The sequence below is a fragment of the Copadichromis virginalis genome, linkage group LG11 (genome assembly GCF_057382275.1).
Source record: "Copadichromis virginalis isolate Kocher_CV1m ecotype Utaka linkage group LG11, C_Virginalis_male_GT1.1, whole genome shotgun sequence".
Taxonomy (NCBI): domain Eukaryota; kingdom Metazoa; phylum Chordata; class Actinopteri; order Cichliformes; family Cichlidae; genus Copadichromis; species Copadichromis virginalis.
In genome coordinates, this window is record NC_140628.1 from 22,727,168 (window position 1) to 22,746,737 (window position 19,570).

The 19,570-nt window shown below is 41.3% G+C and overlaps 2 protein-coding genes across 5 annotated transcripts; one reads left to right on the forward strand and one right to left on the reverse strand.

Moving 5' to 3' along the window:
• Positions 1–231: 231 nt before the first annotated feature.
• On the reverse strand, positions 232–6,497 carry rbm12ba (RNA binding motif protein 12Ba). Of its 3 annotated transcripts, none has more exons than XM_085473745.1 (2): positions 6,389–6,497; positions 232–2,049 (listed from the first exon to the last, which is right to left on the reverse strand). In XM_085473745.1, the coding sequence occupies exon 2, from the start codon at positions 2,013–2,015 to the stop codon at positions 300–302; it is 1,716 nt and encodes a 571-aa protein (XP_085329871.1). In that variant the 5' UTR covers positions 2,016–2,049; positions 6,389–6,497; the 3' UTR covers positions 232–299. The 3 variants fall into 3 exon arrangements, with proteins under 3 accessions (XP_085329871.1, XP_085329875.1, XP_085329874.1); XM_085473749.1 differs by lacking the exon at positions 6,389–6,497 and adding an exon at positions 2,843–3,936; XM_085473748.1 differs by lacking the exon at positions 6,389–6,497 and adding an exon at positions 2,232–2,797.
• tmem67 (transmembrane protein 67) lies at positions 3,764–18,144 on the forward strand. 2 transcript variants are annotated; one of them, XM_085473744.1, is made up of 28 exons: positions 3,765–4,003; positions 8,331–8,419; positions 8,535–8,625; positions 8,950–9,049; positions 9,374–9,437; positions 9,555–9,626; positions 9,741–9,803; positions 10,059–10,213; positions 10,302–10,410; positions 10,583–10,669; positions 11,295–11,360; positions 11,451–11,604; positions 11,972–12,092; positions 13,595–13,700; positions 13,876–13,932; positions 14,052–14,150; positions 14,240–14,338; positions 14,615–14,701; positions 14,815–14,914; positions 14,998–15,137; positions 15,232–15,372; positions 15,502–15,582; positions 15,667–15,783; positions 15,869–15,985; positions 17,224–17,331; positions 17,452–17,554; positions 17,642–17,784; positions 17,867–18,144. In XM_085473744.1, the coding sequence occupies exons 1-28, from the start codon at positions 3,799–3,801 to the stop codon at positions 17,945–17,947; spliced, it is 2,955 nt and encodes a 984-aa protein (XP_085329870.1). In that variant the 5' UTR covers positions 3,765–3,798; the 3' UTR covers positions 17,948–18,144. The 2 variants fall into 2 exon arrangements, with proteins under 2 accessions (XP_085329869.1, XP_085329870.1); XM_085473743.1 differs by having other exon boundaries at positions 3,764–4,003; positions 15,502–15,783.
• The last annotated feature ends 1,426 nt before the right edge of the window (positions 18,145–19,570 follow it).

Sequence of the window (19,570 nt, forward strand, 5' to 3'; positions counted from 1 at the left end):
GCTCGATTGGTTTCTTTTCATCTTGGGTGCAGGTTCTGAAAGTTCCATCTTCCATCCAACAGGGATTTTTCCATTGGCAGTTGTATTTGGTGAATAAATAAACCAACAAAGTATTTCAGGATTTATTTTAAACAGTACAAATGATTTATGAACAGGAAGGTATTAGAAAAGCAGAATCATGTTTCATGCAAGAAATGTTGCCACAAACAGAACTGGTCAAAAACTTGAATGAATGAATAAAGCTTTGAACAGTCTCGCACAGCTCTGTCCACATTAGAGCGGTCTAAAAATTGTCAAACTTATTTTGCCAAGATGTCCTCCATCTGCCTCATGGTAATGCACGTCAGAAGCACCTTCGTCCCCAGAAAGTCTTTCCCATGGAGCCTCTGAGCCAGCGCAGCAAGCTTCTTTGACTTAAACTGAATCACGGCCTCACCGATGCCACTTCCCTCACTGTTGCGCAGTAACGCAATGTTGTCCTTCTTTATTTTGTACTTGCTGAAAAGGCTTTTGATTTGATCTTTCTGCACATCTGCCGGCATGTTTCTTATAAACAGGCAAGTCTTAGCTTCCAGGCCCATGTCCGCACCCAGTGACCCCTCAGAGGCATCAACTAGGCCAGATTTCCTCTTTAGATTTGGTTTCGTTCTTGGGTCTTTGGGCTTTAGACGATGCTTGAGACTTTTAAGATGCATTTTGCTCATCTTTTCTCTCATTGCCTCCTTTGTGATTGATGAGACTGTAATAGTATTGGAGCCTACGTGGCAGCCAGTGAGATTCATTGCATAGTCGAAATCTTCAGTTCGATTAAAAAGGAGAAAAGCAGTGTCTGTTCTGTTGCCTTCTTTGTCGAGCAGATGCAGTACATTTTTGTGTGGAATGGTTGCACATCCAAACAACTCTTTTATTTCAGTCTTGGTCATCGTTTTTGGCAGATTGCTTACCATAACAATGTACTCCACAGCTGGAGTTCCTGACTCACTGTCAACTTTTAGCTTTTTTGGTCCATTAGTTAGCAGCTGGTTGATGGACTTCCTCTTGGGGCGCAGTACAGAAGCAGATTTTTGCCTGTGGTTTACACTTTCTTTAAGAGGGTACTGGTGGCGTTCTTGTATCGCCTCAACATCAACAGCATCTTCACATTCCTGCAGCGCGCTATTCCATATCTTCTCACACGCTCCACGAACATCCACGCAGAAGGGGCCCAGTGATTGCTGGTTAAAGTTAAGAGCAGCACTTGCATCCTGCATTGTAGCAAACTTCACAAGGCAGCCATGGTTTAATCCCAACCTCACATTTACTATGGCTTCCTGTACAGTCAGCCCTCTGAAAAAATGGCAGATATCATCTTTTGTGGTTGAGGGTGGCAGACCAAAGAGCCTGACGTAGCCTGGCTGTGAGTTTAGAGTTTGCTCTGGTGTCCTCTCCTTTTTCCCTACAGCAGCAGGACAGTCTGCGATGAGGACATCTCTTTGGTGGGTTGGCTGAAGACCTTGGAGAACAGTACAAATCCCAAGAAGAAAGGCTGCACTGGGATCAAGAGATTGTGCATCTGAAGTCTGTATATCTGCAGGACTGTGATGAACATTCTGTGCCTTCACAGATAGATTTGAACTAGCACGACTAACTGGGTATGTAGAAGAAGGTGAAAGACTTGCAGTATTATCGCGAGGCCTAGTATTTGAACTCATGCGATTTACAGCGGCACGTGGTCGCAGTCTAACAGCATGGTGGGAGGCTTTCTTCTTCTCCTTTAAAACTGTCTCTAATCTATGCTCCAGCTCTTCCATCTTGCTTATGTGCAGAGTCACCTTAGAGCCTTTGAGTACATTTCCAGTCAGCCGCATGGCCAACTGGGCCTCTCTTTCTGTGTTGAATGCAATAAAGGCCTCTTGGAGCCTTCCTCCCACAATGCACACTCCACCATCAGGAATTCGCACAGAGCCAAAGAAAGCCCGAATATCTTCAATACCCGCCTTGGCATCCAGACCTTTCAGTCGCAGGATTATGGTCATTTTGCTGCTACCAGGTCACCAAGTTATGAGATACCTTTAAAAAAAAGTGAGAGAGAAGGAAAACGGCTGAAATGAGCCAAAATATGGGCTGTGTGTTAGCATACGACCACGAAACGCACATTCAGTGAGAACACGTGTCCTGCTGGTGGAAAGCAAAAGAGAAGGCGCAGGAAAAACACGTTTTCTTCTTTCCTTGAAATCCGAACAAATACTCACCACAGCCACTCACAACAGATACTGGTTAAAAGCTGGCATGGAGGGCGTTGTCACTGCTGTAAACCCGACTAAACTTTTAGTCATGGACCCATGCTTAAAATCTCTTTTGTCCCGCCTCTCCCGCTTAACCCCTTACCCCGTTGATTTTTTATAGACTTACCGCCACCTGCTGGAGGGGAGCGTAACTCCTGGGAGAACTGGTACATCACTGTACATCAAAAATAATCTGCATGACATTGCCCTCAGCTCTCTTTTTTCCAGTGTCCTCGTTGATTCAACACAATCATGTCCTGTGAGCCTAAACATATCCCCGTTTCTATGTGTGTGTTGTTGTTGTTTTTTTTTCCAAATAAAATAAGAGCAAAAATGGTTTCAGCAAATTACTAAAGTGCAAATTATTAAATAAAATTAGTAATTTATCCATAAAAAGCTAGAAAAAAAAACATACCTTGAGTGTTGGTTTCCTAAACTAAGAATTGATCCGTCATGAATTTGAAAATGAGTAAGTTTCAGTTATTTACCTGAACTCTCTTTGTAAGGCTTGTGCATCTCCTATCTGCTCTCCTGTTTTAAAGCGTTTCACTTAAATCTTTAGATTTTTAAAATCTTACTTGATCACTAAGAGGTGCGGTCTCTCCTCCCCTGAGGTCTATGCCGATATATTAACATACGTACTTTGTGTAAGGAAGTGGAAATGCAAGATGCAGCTGCAGATTATGTTTCCTGTCAAAAGTCCCGTATGACTCACACGTTAAAACCCAAACAAAAACAAGTAATTACTACTTTGCAATAGGTGTATTTTCTAAAATCTTGCTCTTCTGAAAAGCTGGTTAGATCTTCAGCTTGTGTTTATCAGTACCTTAAGCAGTGAAGGTTTTCAATGTGCCTATTTGCAGTGAAATCGGTGAAAACACCCTTATTTATTTTATTTTAAACTACCCGCTGTGGTGGCCTCTTGTGAATAAAGGAGCAGATCAAAGTAACTTTGTATTATTTAGAACAATGTAGGAGGCAGGTGTAAAAATTAAAGCTGAGTTTAAATACTTTGGGTTAACCATCCAAAGCAACAGACCGTGCACAAGAGAGGTAAAGAAGGGCGTCCAGACAGGGTGAAGTAGAGCAGCAAGTGTGAAAGGGGAGGTGGCAAGGTTTAGAAGACTGCCGTCAGACCTGCTATGATTTATTGTACTTACAAAAGACAGGAGACCAGAGCTAAAGGTATTAACGTTTTCACTGGGAGGGATCGGACTGGACAGAATTCGAAACATTTACATTTAAGTACACATTTAAATAAAGTTACAATCAAATTAAAATAAAGTTACATCTCATATATGAAGAAAATCCACTTTATGAATTTATAATGGAGCTAAACTAATGGTCAGATTAATACTAATTAATTTCCCCTAAAATAAAAAAAGTATTTTATATAGAAATCTTTTAAATGAATTTAACTGTTTTATTTCAGGTATGGGTTGTTGTTTTTTTTGTTTTTTTTACTCATTTGCGTCATCACGTCATCACGTCGCATAAAGCACTGTGGGTAAAAAAGGGAAGAACGTTGTTTACCATGGCGACGGAGACGCTACAGTTTGTCGTTAACAGACACAAAGTGCCTGTAACGTTGTTTATTTTAATGTACATCGACGTCCTGCGGTGCCAGCCGTTCACCATCCCCTTCAGGACTCCATCAGACTGCGGCGCGGAGGAGTTTTTCGATATTTCGAGTTTGTCGTGCGTGAGGTGCGGTCCAAATCAGCGGCGGAGCACAACAGGTCGGTTAACCTCACCATCATCACACCGCATCACCGGAATCGAGCAAACGACGCCACTTTGAAAATAAAAGTGTCTTACCGTTAATCAAATAAAGTTTAAGTCTAACCACAAAGAAGCCAAAGTAAGCTAGGGTGCTCGGTGCAAAAATAATGAGCTCAGGAGCTAGCACGCTGCTGAGATAAAGAGGTATGCACGGAGTCTGTTTGACGTTAAGTAAAGTTAGACAGCAGGTTTGAGCTGAAATGCAAGTAATGCTGAACAGAGCTGATCACATGCAAATAATATTATTTCAAACAAGAGCACAAAGCAGCCAGGTGCGCTTGGAGAGCACAGGAGGACACAAACACTGCTTTCAGAGGAGTCCTGCTTGCTGTAAGCCTTCTGACTTGTGATAATCCGAGAGGAAGCTAAATAGATGGCTCTTTTATAATTTATAATTCTCAAACTAATGACGGCTTCTGACATGAGCACCGTTCATGTTAGAAGCCTCCGTTTTCCCACAGTTACCGTTTGCTGTGTATTCTCAACTACTGTGGATTACTTTGATCATAAAGAAATCTTATTGCCAATTCAACCTTATTTTGTAACATATAGGTCTTCATTTTAGTTGTACTTCTTTTTCCTTCTTTCTTTTAGCTGCTCCCCTTAGGGGGTCACCAAAGCAGATCATCTACCGCCATCTCACTGTGTCCCTGCATCCTCCTCTGTCACACCAATCCTCTGCATGTCCTCTCCCATCAATAACCTCTGTGGTCTTCTTCTTTTTCTCTTACCCTGCGGCTCCACATTTGGCATTCTTTGTCAATTGTACCCACTATCCACCCTCTGTCCAAACCATCTCAGCCTTGCCTCACTAAGTTTGTCTCCAACATTTTAGGTTGTAATTAAACTGTCTTAAATAAAAGATCCTGTTACACACTTGATCCTAGATCCCAGAGTGCCTGTGCTCATCTAATGCTTTCCCCAAACTTTATGGGTGTATGATATATGTATATGTGGAAAAGGTGACCATCGTTGTTTTTTTGTTGTTGTTGTTATTTGTTTTTGGGGGTTTTTCTATTGTCAAATGGGAAAAGATGCAGTAATTAATTTTCTCTAGCCATTGTAGGAAACTAGAGGAAGAACAGCCTTCCTAAGAGCCCTCTTTTATACTCATTTGTCAGGCACTTCACCTGCTCTCTCTCTTCCCATTTTTTCCCCTTCTTTCTCTCCCTTTACCAAGCATGGCTTGCTTGTTGAGGCCCATCCCATTGTTTCTCCCGTTCTCTCTGACCTCTCACCCACATAATTTAAGGCAAATTCAAGCTCACTTAATCACGATAGTTACATTTTCTTTTTTTCTATGTTGTACACAAACATGATTTCTCATTAGCTCAATTACATATGATATCATGACACTTCAACTGCTTTACTTCTTTTCAGCTCTGTCACATGTGAATATACCTTTTGTCTTCATGACTCTGTGTTTATCAATTGCAACTTACTCAATATAATTCTTTTATTCAAAATCATGCATGATGGACCAGAGACTCACATTTCTCTGTCTTTTACGCGCTGCCCGCTTAGTGCTCTCACTCGCATAGAGAGAGACAAGGACACACCGTAGTTGTAACAATGTGCCCAGAATCTAGGCAAAAGTCAAGCATTAAAACCATTTTATTACTCAAACCACATTTTCTCATTCATCATATTGATCAGGTTTACTCTTGATTATGTTCTAGAAAGAATTAAGTAGGATTCCCTATTAGCAAAATTACATATGGATAAACTCTGTTTTAGCACTATGTATCACTTTAACCATAAAAAGACTGGATGTTAGGTCCTTTTTTTCCACTTTTGACGGTGTTTCTCAATCTTTCACAAAATAAAAATACTTCAGATAGGGCAAAAACAGAGTTTATTCAATTCTAACCAGCTTGAAGGCCAATATTTATTATGATCACCTTTATTCTTTATCACACCGTGAACTTTCTTAGACCAACGTTCTCGTAATGTCTTAAGTACTCTTCAGGAAACGTTCTCCAGGCTTCTTTGAGGACATTTAAAGCTCTTCTTTGGATGTTTGCTGCTTCATCTTTGTCAAGATGAAGCAATGAGAAATGTTGAATGTTTTATTCCCTCCTTTTCCAAATCAGACACTGAAACCATTGAACCGAAAGTGTGAATCTTTTCCCACAAAGTGCCAGCAGCAGCAGCATTATAGAGTCACCACATAAATCAAATGTAAGAAGGAAAAAGAGCATAACGGGTAGTGCTTTCACTTTATTACACGATTGCCCAACACTTTAGTTTAACAATAACAAAAGTAACTTAACCGTGTAACTCTGGGAGCTGTACAATGTTATCATATACTAAAATTTAAAAACTGAAGAAATATTTTCTACCTGGGATGTTGTATCCTGTGTCGAGTTTGTAACCAGCTGCGAATCAGTGATTTTAACCCGTCGTTTGCTCTTCCTGTCACATGAAGTGAAGCTACCGAGTGCTACAGCACTTGGTTGAGTAATTTGTTTACTCTGTGTCGCACATCTCCAGCTGCTCGTATCTCCTCCTCCTGTGCCGTCACACCCTCTATGTACTCATGCAGTGTTTTTTTTTTTTGTTTTTTGTTTTTGTTTTTTGCTTCATTTGATGAAACAAGTTTGTCGTTTCCAGCTTTAGTGGGGACAGTTTTCTTGCCTGTTTTTGCAAAACATGGAGGTTTTTGTTAACTAAAAATCGTCATCGGTAGCTCACACGTGGCTCTCGCTTTCAGGCACGTCTGGGTTCGTCTCCCGTTATAGGCACCACAGAAAATAAATTAATGACATTGCTGTACCTGATGGTACTTCTCTGTGTTCCGAATTCCTTCAATTTTCACAAGTTCTATGACACCACTGACTGAAATACCATTTGGTGGGGGGTTTTATGATTGAATGATTCATATGTGAATCATCTTAAAATTGTTGGGTATAAGGATTACACTGAGAAAAACTGAAGAACTATTGTTCAAGGCAGCTTTTAAAAAAACATTACAAGAAGATCTGGTTCCTTGGAAGCAAAATATAAAGAAATGAGGGGTCCCTCAAGACTTTTGCACAGTACTTAAATTAAGAGAGAACTAGACCACAGCAGATTATCTAGACTATGAAAACTGTCTGCTTTTAAAGGAATCCAGCATCAAGGACTTAGTTCTAACTTCTGATTCATACAGTGAGTGACGGGGTGGTTAGGGTTAATCTTTTCACACTCGAGTGTGTTTGCCCCTCCTGAACATCAGTGCAGTTATGCCATCACTTTCAAAGCCAACAAACAGTGCAACAAATTTCTGATGTAGATTATCAGTTTGACACTCAGTAATAATAATAGATTGGATTTATATAGTGCTTTTCTAGGCACCCAAAGCGCTTTACAATTCCACTACTCTCGCATTCACACACTGGTGGAGGCAGCTACACATGTAGCCACAGCTGCCCTGGGGCAGACTGACAGAAGCGAGGCTGCTATATTGCGTCATCGGCCCCTCTGGCCAACACCAGTAGGAGGTAGGGTAAAGTGTCTTGCCCAAGGACACGATGACCAGGACAGAGAGCCCAGGTATCGAACCGGCGACCTTCGTGTTACAGATACGCTTCCCAACCCCCTGAGCCACGGCCAGGGTGATGACAAAATATGACAATCTGCTGCTCTGAATTGCTTTCATTTACTTAGCCAGGGGTAGTTTTTATGCTCCAAATGTCTGCTGGCACTTGTTTGCTGCTGATTGAAGAGCTATGCATGGATCAGTGTGGGTTTAGAAGGATACAGGATCAGTCTACTTAGGAGTGCTGGCAGTGAAAGTTGGATTCTCATTTCGTTGTAGTTTGGCCTACAGATAGCATTAAGCTTAGAGGGGAAGATAAATGTCATCCCCTTTTTTTCATAAAAAAAAAAAAAGAAAACTCAGTAGAGGATGTGTAGATCAAAGCTTGTGAAATCACATCCTGTATCCTGTGTATTTGCTCTTTATTCTGTTTGCAGAAACTGCAGAAACAATTCCTTTAGAAAGAACAAAAAAAGACTGAAGAAAATGAGATACATGCAACTAAACCTGCCAATCTAGAAGGATGTGTGCCTGTCATTGTTTTGTGACACATTGTGGCAGGGCCACTTCTTCGCTTGGTCTTTACTTGTAAAAAAACAAAAACAAAAAACAAATACAGCATAAACACCACATAAAAACACTGTTAAAACATTGTTTAAAACATTTTGGAGGGGTTGTCATTGCATTAATATCTCTGAGCTGAAAGCTACGCAACATATCCAGTGTTCCCTCAAAGTTTAAATTGGGTTTCTTACTGTTTTCAGGACTGAGCTGTGTCTGCCAGAGTGGGTACAAAACTGTTACCACTGATAAAGCGTCCATTTCTTGTGAGAAATGTCTCCCAAACAAACCGGTACGTATAGTTTTTCACTTTTATTTCGTTTTTGTTTTGTTTTTTAATTTGATGTAAGATAGTTTGTATCTTAGGTTATGTGAGCTCTTACAGTGTTCTCTGTTTTTATTTACAGGGCGTCACAAAAGATGGGTTCGGTTGTATTCGCTGTCCAGGCGGCCTCAGTAATGACGGAAAGTGCCAGTGCCCCCCTGGTGATGTCCTGGGTGAGTCACTGGTAATAGGAATGCAGTAAACAGTGGTACAGTCGTTGGTACTGTCATAGAAGAAGGTACTGGGTTTGAATCTGCCGTCCAGCTGGGGACCTTTCTGTGTGGAGTTTGTGTGTTCTTACTTTGCTTATGCAAGCTCTCTCTAGCTTCATCGCACAGCCCGAAGACATGAAATGTGAATGTGCATGGTTGTCTGTGACCCTGTGTTGGCAACCTGTGCAGAGGGAATCTCCCTCTCAAACTAATAAGCTAATAAATTGAATGAAAAACCGTAATAATTGTGCATTTGCTGCATGAAAGGTTGTTTTTGTTTTTCAGTGGAAAGAGATCTCAATGGAACCCTCTTGGAAGAGGCCAGGTGTGAAACGTGCGATGAAGACAGTCCTGCTTTGTCGGTACCAAACAGGAATGGAGACAGGTGTTTTGTCTGACTAAAATCTGCATATTTGAAGAGATTAATTAAGTACAGTCTCATTTCGTTCAGAGACTGTACTTTGAACGAAACAGATGATTTCACTGTTCCACTGTGGCACAGAAAGGCAGCATTAGAGATTTTAAAATGTCCAATATTGATCCCAAAAAGATGATTCTGTTTATCTGGACGTAGCGTTCTTTTTGTATGCACAGACATTTGTTTTTACTCCTGCTAGTTCTGTCTGAGTTGTAGTAAAGTCTGCCTTGACTGCAGATCTTGCTTGTATGGTATGTGAGAAATGGAGTGATACCTAAAATTGCCTTTTAGGTGTGAGAGATGTCTGGCTGCCTACGTTAATACCTCTTGTGCATGTAAATCTCCTAACGTCCCGGTGAGTCCAGACAATCTTGACCCTTTTGACATCTTAAACATCCCACATCATTAAATTAAGAGGCTATAGGATTGCATCTGTAATTGTTTTGTGATTTATTTTTTTCTCTCTCCCCAGGGAGGAGGTTTATGTTTCCCTCCTGGTATCATCTCCACCAATGTCAATCCCACTGTCACTTATTCTCAGTTGGTGAGTCTCCTTCTCTCTGATTTCTTGGTAAATTTTTTGATGGTTTTTTTTGTTCTTTTTTTCTTTGTCTTTTTTCTTTTTTTTTTAAACTCTGATCTGTTTTTCGCCTTGCAGAAGTTCAGTGTCCAGTCAGCCTGGTTCCTGGAAAACCTCTACTCCTCTTCCTCAGCTTGCCTTGTAAATCCAAGACTTTATGTATTTTATAAGTAATTCTTCATCTAAAATCATGGGAAGCAAGTTTAAGTCACATTCCAATATTGTCATAAACAATGTCCCTACTATGTCACTTGTCACAAATCATTAGATTTTTTTTAAAGCCAACCCCTGAGGTGGCTTTTAAAATATGTGTAATGTGCTTTGTTACGAGTGCTGTGTGCCGGTATTATTCTGATGTATTTAGCAGTGCTGTGTAAACAAGTCGTGTTCCTACAGGGCTTCTCCAACCTGACGGCGTGTCAGGCTCTTGGAAACATGTGTGTGATGAACATGCACTCTTTCAGCAGTGCATCTACAGATGCCTGTGCACTCTTCAACAACATCTTCAGATTCAGGGCTGCTTTGAGCTCAACCCAAGGCATTTCTTACTGGTAATCATGTATAAATTATGCGACCTTTCTGTAAACGTGAATGAATCCTGTTGTAGTTTACCCTGAGTGAATGCTCACAACTCTTCAGGAGAGCTAATCTGCCGTGGCTTTATTACGGGGATGAACCAGGAGTTGCCATTCGCGTGCTTCAGACTGATCCTGTTCCAATTGGGTTTAGCTTCAGAGGTAAAAACAAGGTAAGTACTTGACTTTAAGCCTCTTTACATTAAAACAGAATAGTAATGAAAATAACTGTGAAAGACAATGATAGCAGTAAATAAACATTTTTTGGCACCTTAAATTGAGATGTAAAATTAAAAAGTAAATGTTCTTTTAATTGACATTTTTGTTGTGTGTGTTTTTTGTCAGAACACAGACATTAGACTGCTTGCTGCTGTCTACAATGTCAGAGGAGAGTTCCTCAGATGGGAGCAAGTGGGAGGACAAAATCTGCAGGTAAAACCCTTTGAATACTACTCTACAGCACAGCCCCTTAGAAAATTAGACTTATTTGCAGAAGCTGTTTAAGAGCCAAATGAGTACAGTGAACTCACTGTACTCAAATGGCCTCCACAATCACCAGATATCAATCCAGTAGAGCGCTTTTGGGATGTGGTGGAACCAGAGATTCACATCATGTATTATCAGCCAATAAATTTGCAGCAACTGTGCGATGCTGTCATGTCAATATGGACCAAAATCTCTACGGGATGATTCCAGCACCTTGTCAAATCTGTGCCATGAAGAATTAAGACTATTTAAAGTGTCCAGTGAATGTAAATTGTAATTGTAAATTGGGACATTTTGTGAGTTTATTACTAATAAGAAAATGAAACAGTGAATATTCCCCTTTTTGCCTTTTAATGTTAGTTTTTGTTTCTCTGTAAAGATGTCTAATTGTATTGCAGATTATTGTCTTGCGATGTATCGAGTGTAACAGAATCACTGTGTCATGATGTTATCCTTTACATGAAGTATTCCGATAGTTTTGTTAACTTATTCTGTGATTCTTACCTAACTAAAAGAGTTGGAGTTTTTCCGTGTTAAGCATGTTGTCGTCTTCCTCTCCTCGCTCTTTTAGCTTTGTCCACAGCCAAAAACCAAACGGGCAGCAGCCTTCAGCTTTGGGACAGCTTACAAAGAAAGTGTGAGTTTCTTTTATTTCACTTGACTGAGAAAAAGAATACAAACTCTCTAAAATGCTGAGTGGTAATATAAGCTGTCTGTGTGTGCGCAGTGTGTTCTCTCAGTAGCACAGCTGTTTGTCACCCACCCCGAACCATTGTTCTATGACGTCTTCCTGGACCTCGGTGGAGGAGAAAACACAAAACTTCTACCCCTGCCCACACTGATCCAGAACCAGCAATACAATGGAAGATTCATCAACCAAGGTTGGATTTATATAGACTGTTGTGAAAAAGCATTTGCCCCCCACAAACACTTACATGTTTCCAATAATCAAACAAAAAATAATCAAACAAAGAAAGACAGAGTAAGTACAAAATGAAGTTTTTAAATGATGGTTTATTAAAGGGGGGGAAAAGCTATCCGACCTTACCTGGCACTGTGTCAGAATTTATTTATTTTTTGTTTACTCAGGTTCTCTTCTTCTGATTAAAATTTGTTTGATGACCTCAAACACGTAAGTGTGACAAATATGCAGCCAAAAAATAAGAAGGAGGGGGGTAAATACTTTTTCACAGCTATAAGTGTGTTTTTGCTTGCATTTCTTTGACAAATGATTTTGTTTTTATACAGAGAGCATGAACAACTGGTACTTGTCTCGACGAATGTTTCTCGTCGACACCCTGAGCGGAAGAGAAAAGAGCACAAGTTCTCAGCCTAAAGTCATCCGTGTAGCCAGCAGTGTTAAAATAAGGTAGGCTCCCGCTGTGGAAATAAGGAAACTCATGTTTTTTATGAGTTCTTAATGATGGTTTCTCGTTTGGCTCTCGGCGAAGGTGGTCGCACTTTTTCCCTCCTCCTCCTTCCCCTTATCTTCCCTGCTTAGCCTCTTGTGTCCTTGTCCTGTCTTGTGTGTATTACTTTCCCTGGAACAGTCTCTCACTGTCGTTCTCTAAGACCTAAAAGAGAATTATGGATTTGATCAACTGGTCTCTGAATGCTATTGACACCCTTTTCTCAACGAGAAGTCTGGGCTCGGGAGAGCCTGAGTGCCCTGGAGGGACTTTTCCTGCCGGATACACGATGGACGGGTGGCAGAAATGGAGGCTCATGTGCCTGGCGGAACTGTCGATCGAGGACGCTGAAGATATCTACCTATTCGGAACCATGATAACAGGGTTCATGCTGATCGGAGCTGGCTTGGCCCTGGCTTATCGGAGAATTAAGAGAGCGGAACCGGCTGTTCAAACCACCCCAAGGCTGCCCGCTGGGATTGAAACGATGGGACGAGGCGCGACTTCTCACAACGAAAGCAGCATGGTTAAGACCTTGGAGACGCTTACAGCTGCTGTGAAGACTCAAAATAACACCATTGAGCGTATATTGGGATACATCAAGGAGAGGCCTGCTCAAAATGACATCTTTGAGCGAAAGTTGGATCACATCGCAGAACGGCTCACTGCAGTTGTGGGGTCTCAGAGTCAAAAGAATGACAACACCACGGAACGGAAGTTTGATACCATCATGGGGAGGCTCGCGGTTCTCCAACGGGAGATTGAGAGACCAGTGTCGGAGTGTCCAAGGCTGGAGCCAAACAAAAACTCCCAGATAATGACTGTGTGTTGACTATTCTTCCCATTCAATGCAAGGCCACCTGGGTTGGCTGGCAGACTGTTTACTTAGCCTGATAGGGCGGAGGACACTGTCTCAGCTGAACTCTGGACACGCACACACATACACTTACACTGATAAACATGCACTCATCCCCCTCCCTTTCCAAACGCCTTCGATGCTTGTTTCCTGCGTGGGAACACGGCGGGTCTGTGTGCGGCGCTGGAATGGTAGCGCTGTGCAGGGCGGCTGCTGTGTTCGCTTCGGATTACTCTTCACCCCCCACCCAATCCTGTGGCTTGTAATGTCTTTCACAAGTTGTGCTGTGGACATTTATGTGCTTTTTGTGCAGAGGAGTTTTTTTGTTTCCTGTTCTCATGCTGTCCTACCATAGAAGCACAGCATCAGTAGAGGTCTCTTTTTGTCCTCTTGTACTTTCCCATTGTTGTGTATATTTCAGTGTTTTTTCTGTAACGCTACCGATCTCTGACTTGTATCCCCATTTAATGTCTGTGTTGTGTGTGTAAGGTCAGGGGGGTCCCATTTCACTGCAGGGCAACCTGCATGTGGCGAATAAAGCATTGATTGATTGATTGATTGATTGATTGATTGGTTTTGCTGGTATTGATGAGACGTGTTTGGTAGGTTTCAGTTGGTTCCACGAACCCAGGAAGGGAAGGTGTTTCCCCCTCTAATGACTGTGACCTACACAGATGTTCTCATCACGGATCTCAACACTCAAACTGTGGCTGTGAGTGGGTCGCACACTCGCACATTGTTGTCATTATGCTTTCGTTTAAAGCTTAATTTTGACGATTACACCTAATCCCTTGATCTCAGTTGTTAAGTTTGACTAAATTAGTTGATTTGTTTATCTCGAAGCAAGTTTTTGAGTGTTTGCACTGAATTAATTTGTGTTCTTCTAGACAACCTTTGCTGTAGAGTATGAGATGGATCAGAGTGAGGCTCGCTTAAAGACAGATGTGAGTAAAAGTTTGAAAGAAATGTTGATGAAACACAGGGGAGGAGTTCTTGTATGCAGCTGCTGTTACAGCAAAAAGCGATGCAGGATCAACTCTGATTTTTTTTTTTTCTTGCTTAGATTGCTCTGGGTGTGTTGGGTGGGGTGGCCGTGCTCTATTCCCTGCTGAAGACCATCAGCTGGAAGAGGAGGATTGCATCTTCCTTCATTGATCTGGAGGTCCTGTGCCTTTATCCTTTAATGTACTTCAGAACTATCTGTCGCTGTAACCACATGAAGTAATGTTGGTTTCTCCTGTCTTTCTTCAGACGATGGTGAAGTTTCTGTTGTTTTATGCTGGTGACCTGGCCAATGTTTTCTTTGCTGTCACTGTGGGAACTGGACTCTACTGGCTTATCTTTTACAAAGTATGTCTCATTCCCTTAAACAGCAGGTCTTTCTTTTATAGGATTATTTCTATTCTTGTGAGCTCTTTAATATGAATGTCAATGTCTCCTTTCTCTAGTTTTTTTTCCACTTCAGTCTTTTTGCATGGCTTTTAACAGCTTTTGTTTTCTTCTCTCCACTCTGTAGACATTAAAGGCAAGTTTTTTTCCTCCTCTACCTTTCCTTATCAGCACTGTTAATATTTAGATGTAGTGATTGCTGCTTTCTGGTACTTATTTGTGTCTGTGTCTGCTTAGGCCCAACAGTTTGTGTCAGTCCTGTTACCACTGCCGGCTCAGGAGGAGCAGTTTGTGACATACATCGGCTGCGCCTTTGCTCTAAAGGTTAGACACCAGCTGAGCAGATATAACAATGAGCAGTATCCTTGCTGAAAGCTAGATGGTATGCTTCAATCTGGAATACTGAAAATGTGTTATTTGGTGTGATTGTATCCAAGGCTGTCCAGTTTCTCCATAAGCTGGCCCTGCAGGTTACGGTTGATATATTTCTCATCGACTGGGAGAGGCCACGAACTAAAACTAATAGATCTGTGCCAGGTATCAACATGCTTACTTTTAGCTTCATAAGTGGTAAATGACTAGTTGCTTAAAATAATTATCCACATTGACTACTGTTTCAGTGAGTGGCGAATCAAAACATGACACCTCGCCAGTCAGCATCTGGAGGACTTACTTTGTGGCCAATGAATGGAATGAGATTCAGACAATCCGCAAGATCAGTCCGACTTTTCAGATCATGACTGTGCTTTTCTTCCTTGAGGTACATCTCCCACAATTATGGCCCTTTTGTTCATTTTGCAGCTTTTGCTACATCTCAAATTCTTGTTGCTGACATGCCATCCTGTCTTATCTAGGTGCTGGGCTTCTCAAACCTGGCCTTGAGGGACCCCTGGTCAAATTTACAGCGATCTCCCGAAGAATACACCCCCTCATACAGCCTGACACTGCGCTATGGTGTGGCAGCCTTGCTGTGGCTCTGCATTGGGCTTCTGCAGGTGCACAGCCTCCATTTGCTCACTTAACTTTTCTTTCCTTCACATCCATTCTCACCTCATACCTTTCCTAAGGTATCAGTGAAATGTACCCCTTTGAACCCCTTAAAAGATGTCCTTTAAACCCTACAGGTGATTTTCTTCACTGTGTTTTATGCACACTTTGTGGAGGACAAAATCCGTCAGTTTGTAGATCTCTGCTCAGTCAGTAATGTAAGTAGCGGGCATTGCATGAAGCCATTTTTTTCTGTCTTTATGGCCTGGATAAACATTTTTTTTGTGTTTGTTTCTGTGCAGATTTCTGTGTTTATCTTATCATATCGCTGCTTTGGATACTACATTCATGGCCGTTCGGTTCATGGACATGCAGATACAAACATGGAGGAGATGAACAACAATTTGAGAAGAGAAGCCGTATGTACCCCAACAGGCTTTTAGTCTACCTCTCACTAGTGTTTTCAGCTGACTTACATGCTTTTTTTAAATTTATTTTTTTAAGGAGTCACTGTGTGCTCAGAGGGGTTTACTCCCCAACACAGAAGTCCAGACCTTTCAGGTGTCTCTTACCAGCCGTCTGGGGATGCATTATAAAAAAATACAGGAATCAATCAGCAGGGTAAGTCCTGACCACAGTCATGTCTGCACCTCAGCTATGAATGTTCTGTTTAATGGTACTGTTAGTCTGCAGACTGATCAGTACAGCTGCCTATCCCTCTAATAAGAGAGTAAAAGTGTTTAAAGCAGTTGTCTGAACGGAACTTGTTAAACATATGTACTCTACCAGTAATGACAGACAGCCATGGAAAAGCTGCTCTGATGTTTACATTTATTTGGCTTCTTTTCTTTGCATCACAAATATCACTGCACAGTCTTGTAGTAGAAATTGGTATTACACAAATCATATAAAATGTGGTTCCCGGGGTTTAAAAGTGAAGCCAACACAGAAGTACTTTAAGCTTGCATTCTTTTGTAAGGCCACCAGGGGGTGACAGATGTGGTTGTAAAAAGTTTATGTAAAATAGACCCTCTGTTCAAATCTTCCTAAACACTTTCCTGTTCACTGTTAAGTTCTCAGTCACTGACTTCAGGTCATACTGACTAAAACATTCAGTCTGTTTTGTATCTTTGAGTCATTCTAAGTTTCAGGAAGGGTGTTTTAGCATTGACAGTGAGCTGGAAATGACAAGTCGTTAACCAATGAGCATCAGATTTAATAGTCAGACCCATCCCCACTCGCCACATCTGGTTTCAAAACACCAAGATGGCAACAGGACTCCCCAAACAAGTGGGCGACATCATGGTAGCTACACCCATGTTTTATACTGTCTGTGGTGTTGCACTAAACTATCACACGGACTAATTTTAGCTTCAGGTCTTGTCCTTGCAGTACAACTCATAAACATTTTGGATATGAAAATGTTTATGAGTGGGACGATCGTGGCTCAAGAGTTAGGAGTTCGCCTTGTAATCGGAAGGTTGCCGGTTCGAGCCCTGGCTCAGACAGTCTCGTCGTTGTGTCCTTAGGCAAGACACTTCACCCGTTGCCTATTGGTGGTGGTCAGAGTCCGGCAGCCTCGCCTCTGTCAGTGCGCCCCAGGGTGGCTGTGGCTACAACGTAGCTTGCCATCACCAGTGTGTGAATGTGTGTGTGAATGGGTGGATGACTGGATATGTAAAGTGCTTTGAGGTCCTTAGGGACTATTAAAAGCGCTATATAAATACAGGCCATTTACCATTTACCATATGAAGTCAAAGCAGTGGTTTTCTTGGGGGGGGTTTCTCAGAGCTTTTATCAGTTTGGTAACTTTTATTCATAAGTGCCTTTAAAGGAGTTGATTGTGTCTTGTCCTCCAGAGGAACCAGCCATCACGACTAACAGACGCATCCACGCTCAGCTCGCTCGAGCCGCACTTCAAAGCTTACCAAGCCATGAACCACTTCCTGGGATGTGTTATTGACCATGTTAGTACAAACACTCAAGAATAAACTCACTCAGCAAACTAAAAGCAGCAGAGTTTGATCTGACCTGATTCTAGTAGAACAGTTTGCTTATTTCTGTCTTATGTCGTATCATTTGAAAAGGCCCACTCTGACATGGACTACATAGTGAAGGACAAGCTGACGTTTGAGAGTGTCATAGGGATGGAGTTTCTTGAACCCACTGAGAAAAGCATCTTTTACAATGGTGATGGTCTGGGCCAGAGTACATTTCAGTTTGTTTGTCTCCACCTACGTGTGTGTACATGATGTCTGTTTGCACTTCTCGTGGCAGATAAGGCGCACACTTTTAGTAACGTGCTGTATTATGGAAATGAGGCCACACTGCTGATCTTTGACACCTTGTTCTTCTGTGTCGTCGACCTTGGATCCCAGAGCTTTTTGCTTGCAGCTGTGCTTACATACGTGCAGCAAGTGGTCAGTATTTGTTGTCCGTACTGCATGTTCTCAGCACCGCCTAAAAAGTACTCGCAGTAATCAACCTTCTCGTTCTTTACAGATATTTCGCTTTTTGCGTAACAGTTTGGGAAGGAAGAACCTCGCCAACAAGACTCTGGTGGATGAGAGGTTCCTAATTTAAAATTCGTTGCTAGATTGTTGATATCATCTTTGTTAATTAGCTGCATTTCTTTCACAGATGTTTACTATTTACAGATTCTGTCCTTTTTGCACTTATTTTAATAAGTGGTTCTGTAATAAGTGTTTTTTACTGCTGATTTTGATGTAAATATTCAAATTTTTTGACATATTTTTGATGATTAAATGTTTTTTATGACATGATAATCATCCTGTTTTTTATTAAATTTTATTATATTTTTTAGGTAAAGAATAGTAGCGTATCCGGTAGCTATATAAACAAAGGATGATGTACATGCTCATATTCTTATGAACCCAATATTATTTATAACACAATATATTTAACATCTCTGGGTATGTTGGTGGATTCTTGTTGACAGTAAGCAGCGCTATTACATGTCACCACTGGATTTTAGATGAATCAAACATGCTCATAGATTTAAAAAATCAGTCTCCTTATTTTATTCCATAAGAAATATGTGTTTGGGGGGGGGGGGGGGGGGGGGGTTGTTTTCTTTTGTTTATATATATATATGTAAATCCAAACAGAATTTTAATTGTATAGAGGAAGGTTCCTGACTGAAGCTAGAAAAACACTGGCCAGCATGAAAAAGTTATAATCTTTTATTTTTATTTCTCTCTGTCTTGGTTTTCTTTCTTGACTGTGTGCCTTTTAATGCAGATGCTTTACTGAAATATGTCTGGCTCTGTTACCTCAGGCATAGTGGGGAATGTTCTCATTGCCTTTTGCTGTTGCATATTCCAAATCCGGCACACTACCAGTGCACTGTTCATGCTACCATGGTATGGTATTGCATTAGTACACATGGTGTTACATCTGTGAAGACTCCATCAATGATGAGTGGTGTAACTCCTACAAAGAGGTTTGGTGCATTGAAAAAAAATTTGGGAAATATTTCAGCAAGGTAATGCTTAACTGCACTGCATGATTTACAGTATGGTGGTTCCATAGATTAACTGACTAACCTGGCCTGCCTGGATTCCAGACTTGTGAAGACATTAGAACACCTCCAAGCTGCTGAACTCAAGAAAAAATATTAATAATTTTCTTTCAATAGTACAGAAACTGGGCTCATTAATACACAAAGTGTTCTTAAAAGAAGAAGCATTGCAGTGCGGTGCTAAATAGACCGAATCCTTTTTTTTTTTTAAACGTCTTGCTGACATCAAATTTAAATCCATCCATAGCCCAACCAAGGTAGCCCATCTGCTTCAAGTTTCAACATACCATAGATTATCATCTGCATACCTGCATAACGTGTGGTTTTTGAGTTACTGTTGTCTTCCTATCAGCTCAAACCGGACTGCCCAGTCTCCTGTGACATCAACAAGGCATTTTCACCTAGTGAACTGGATGTTTTCTGTTTTTCGGACCACTCGCTGTGAAACCCGGAGAAGTGTGGCACCAACCATTCTACTTTCAAAGTCACTTAAATCACTGTTCATCCCCACTCTGATGCTCCATTTGAACTTCAGCAGTTCGTTTTGATCATGTCTACATGTCTAAATGCATTGAGTTGCTGCCACTTGATTGCCTGAGTGGATATTTAGAAGGATAAGAGGAACAGATGTACTTAACAAATCTTTTTTTTTCTGGTTTATTTTA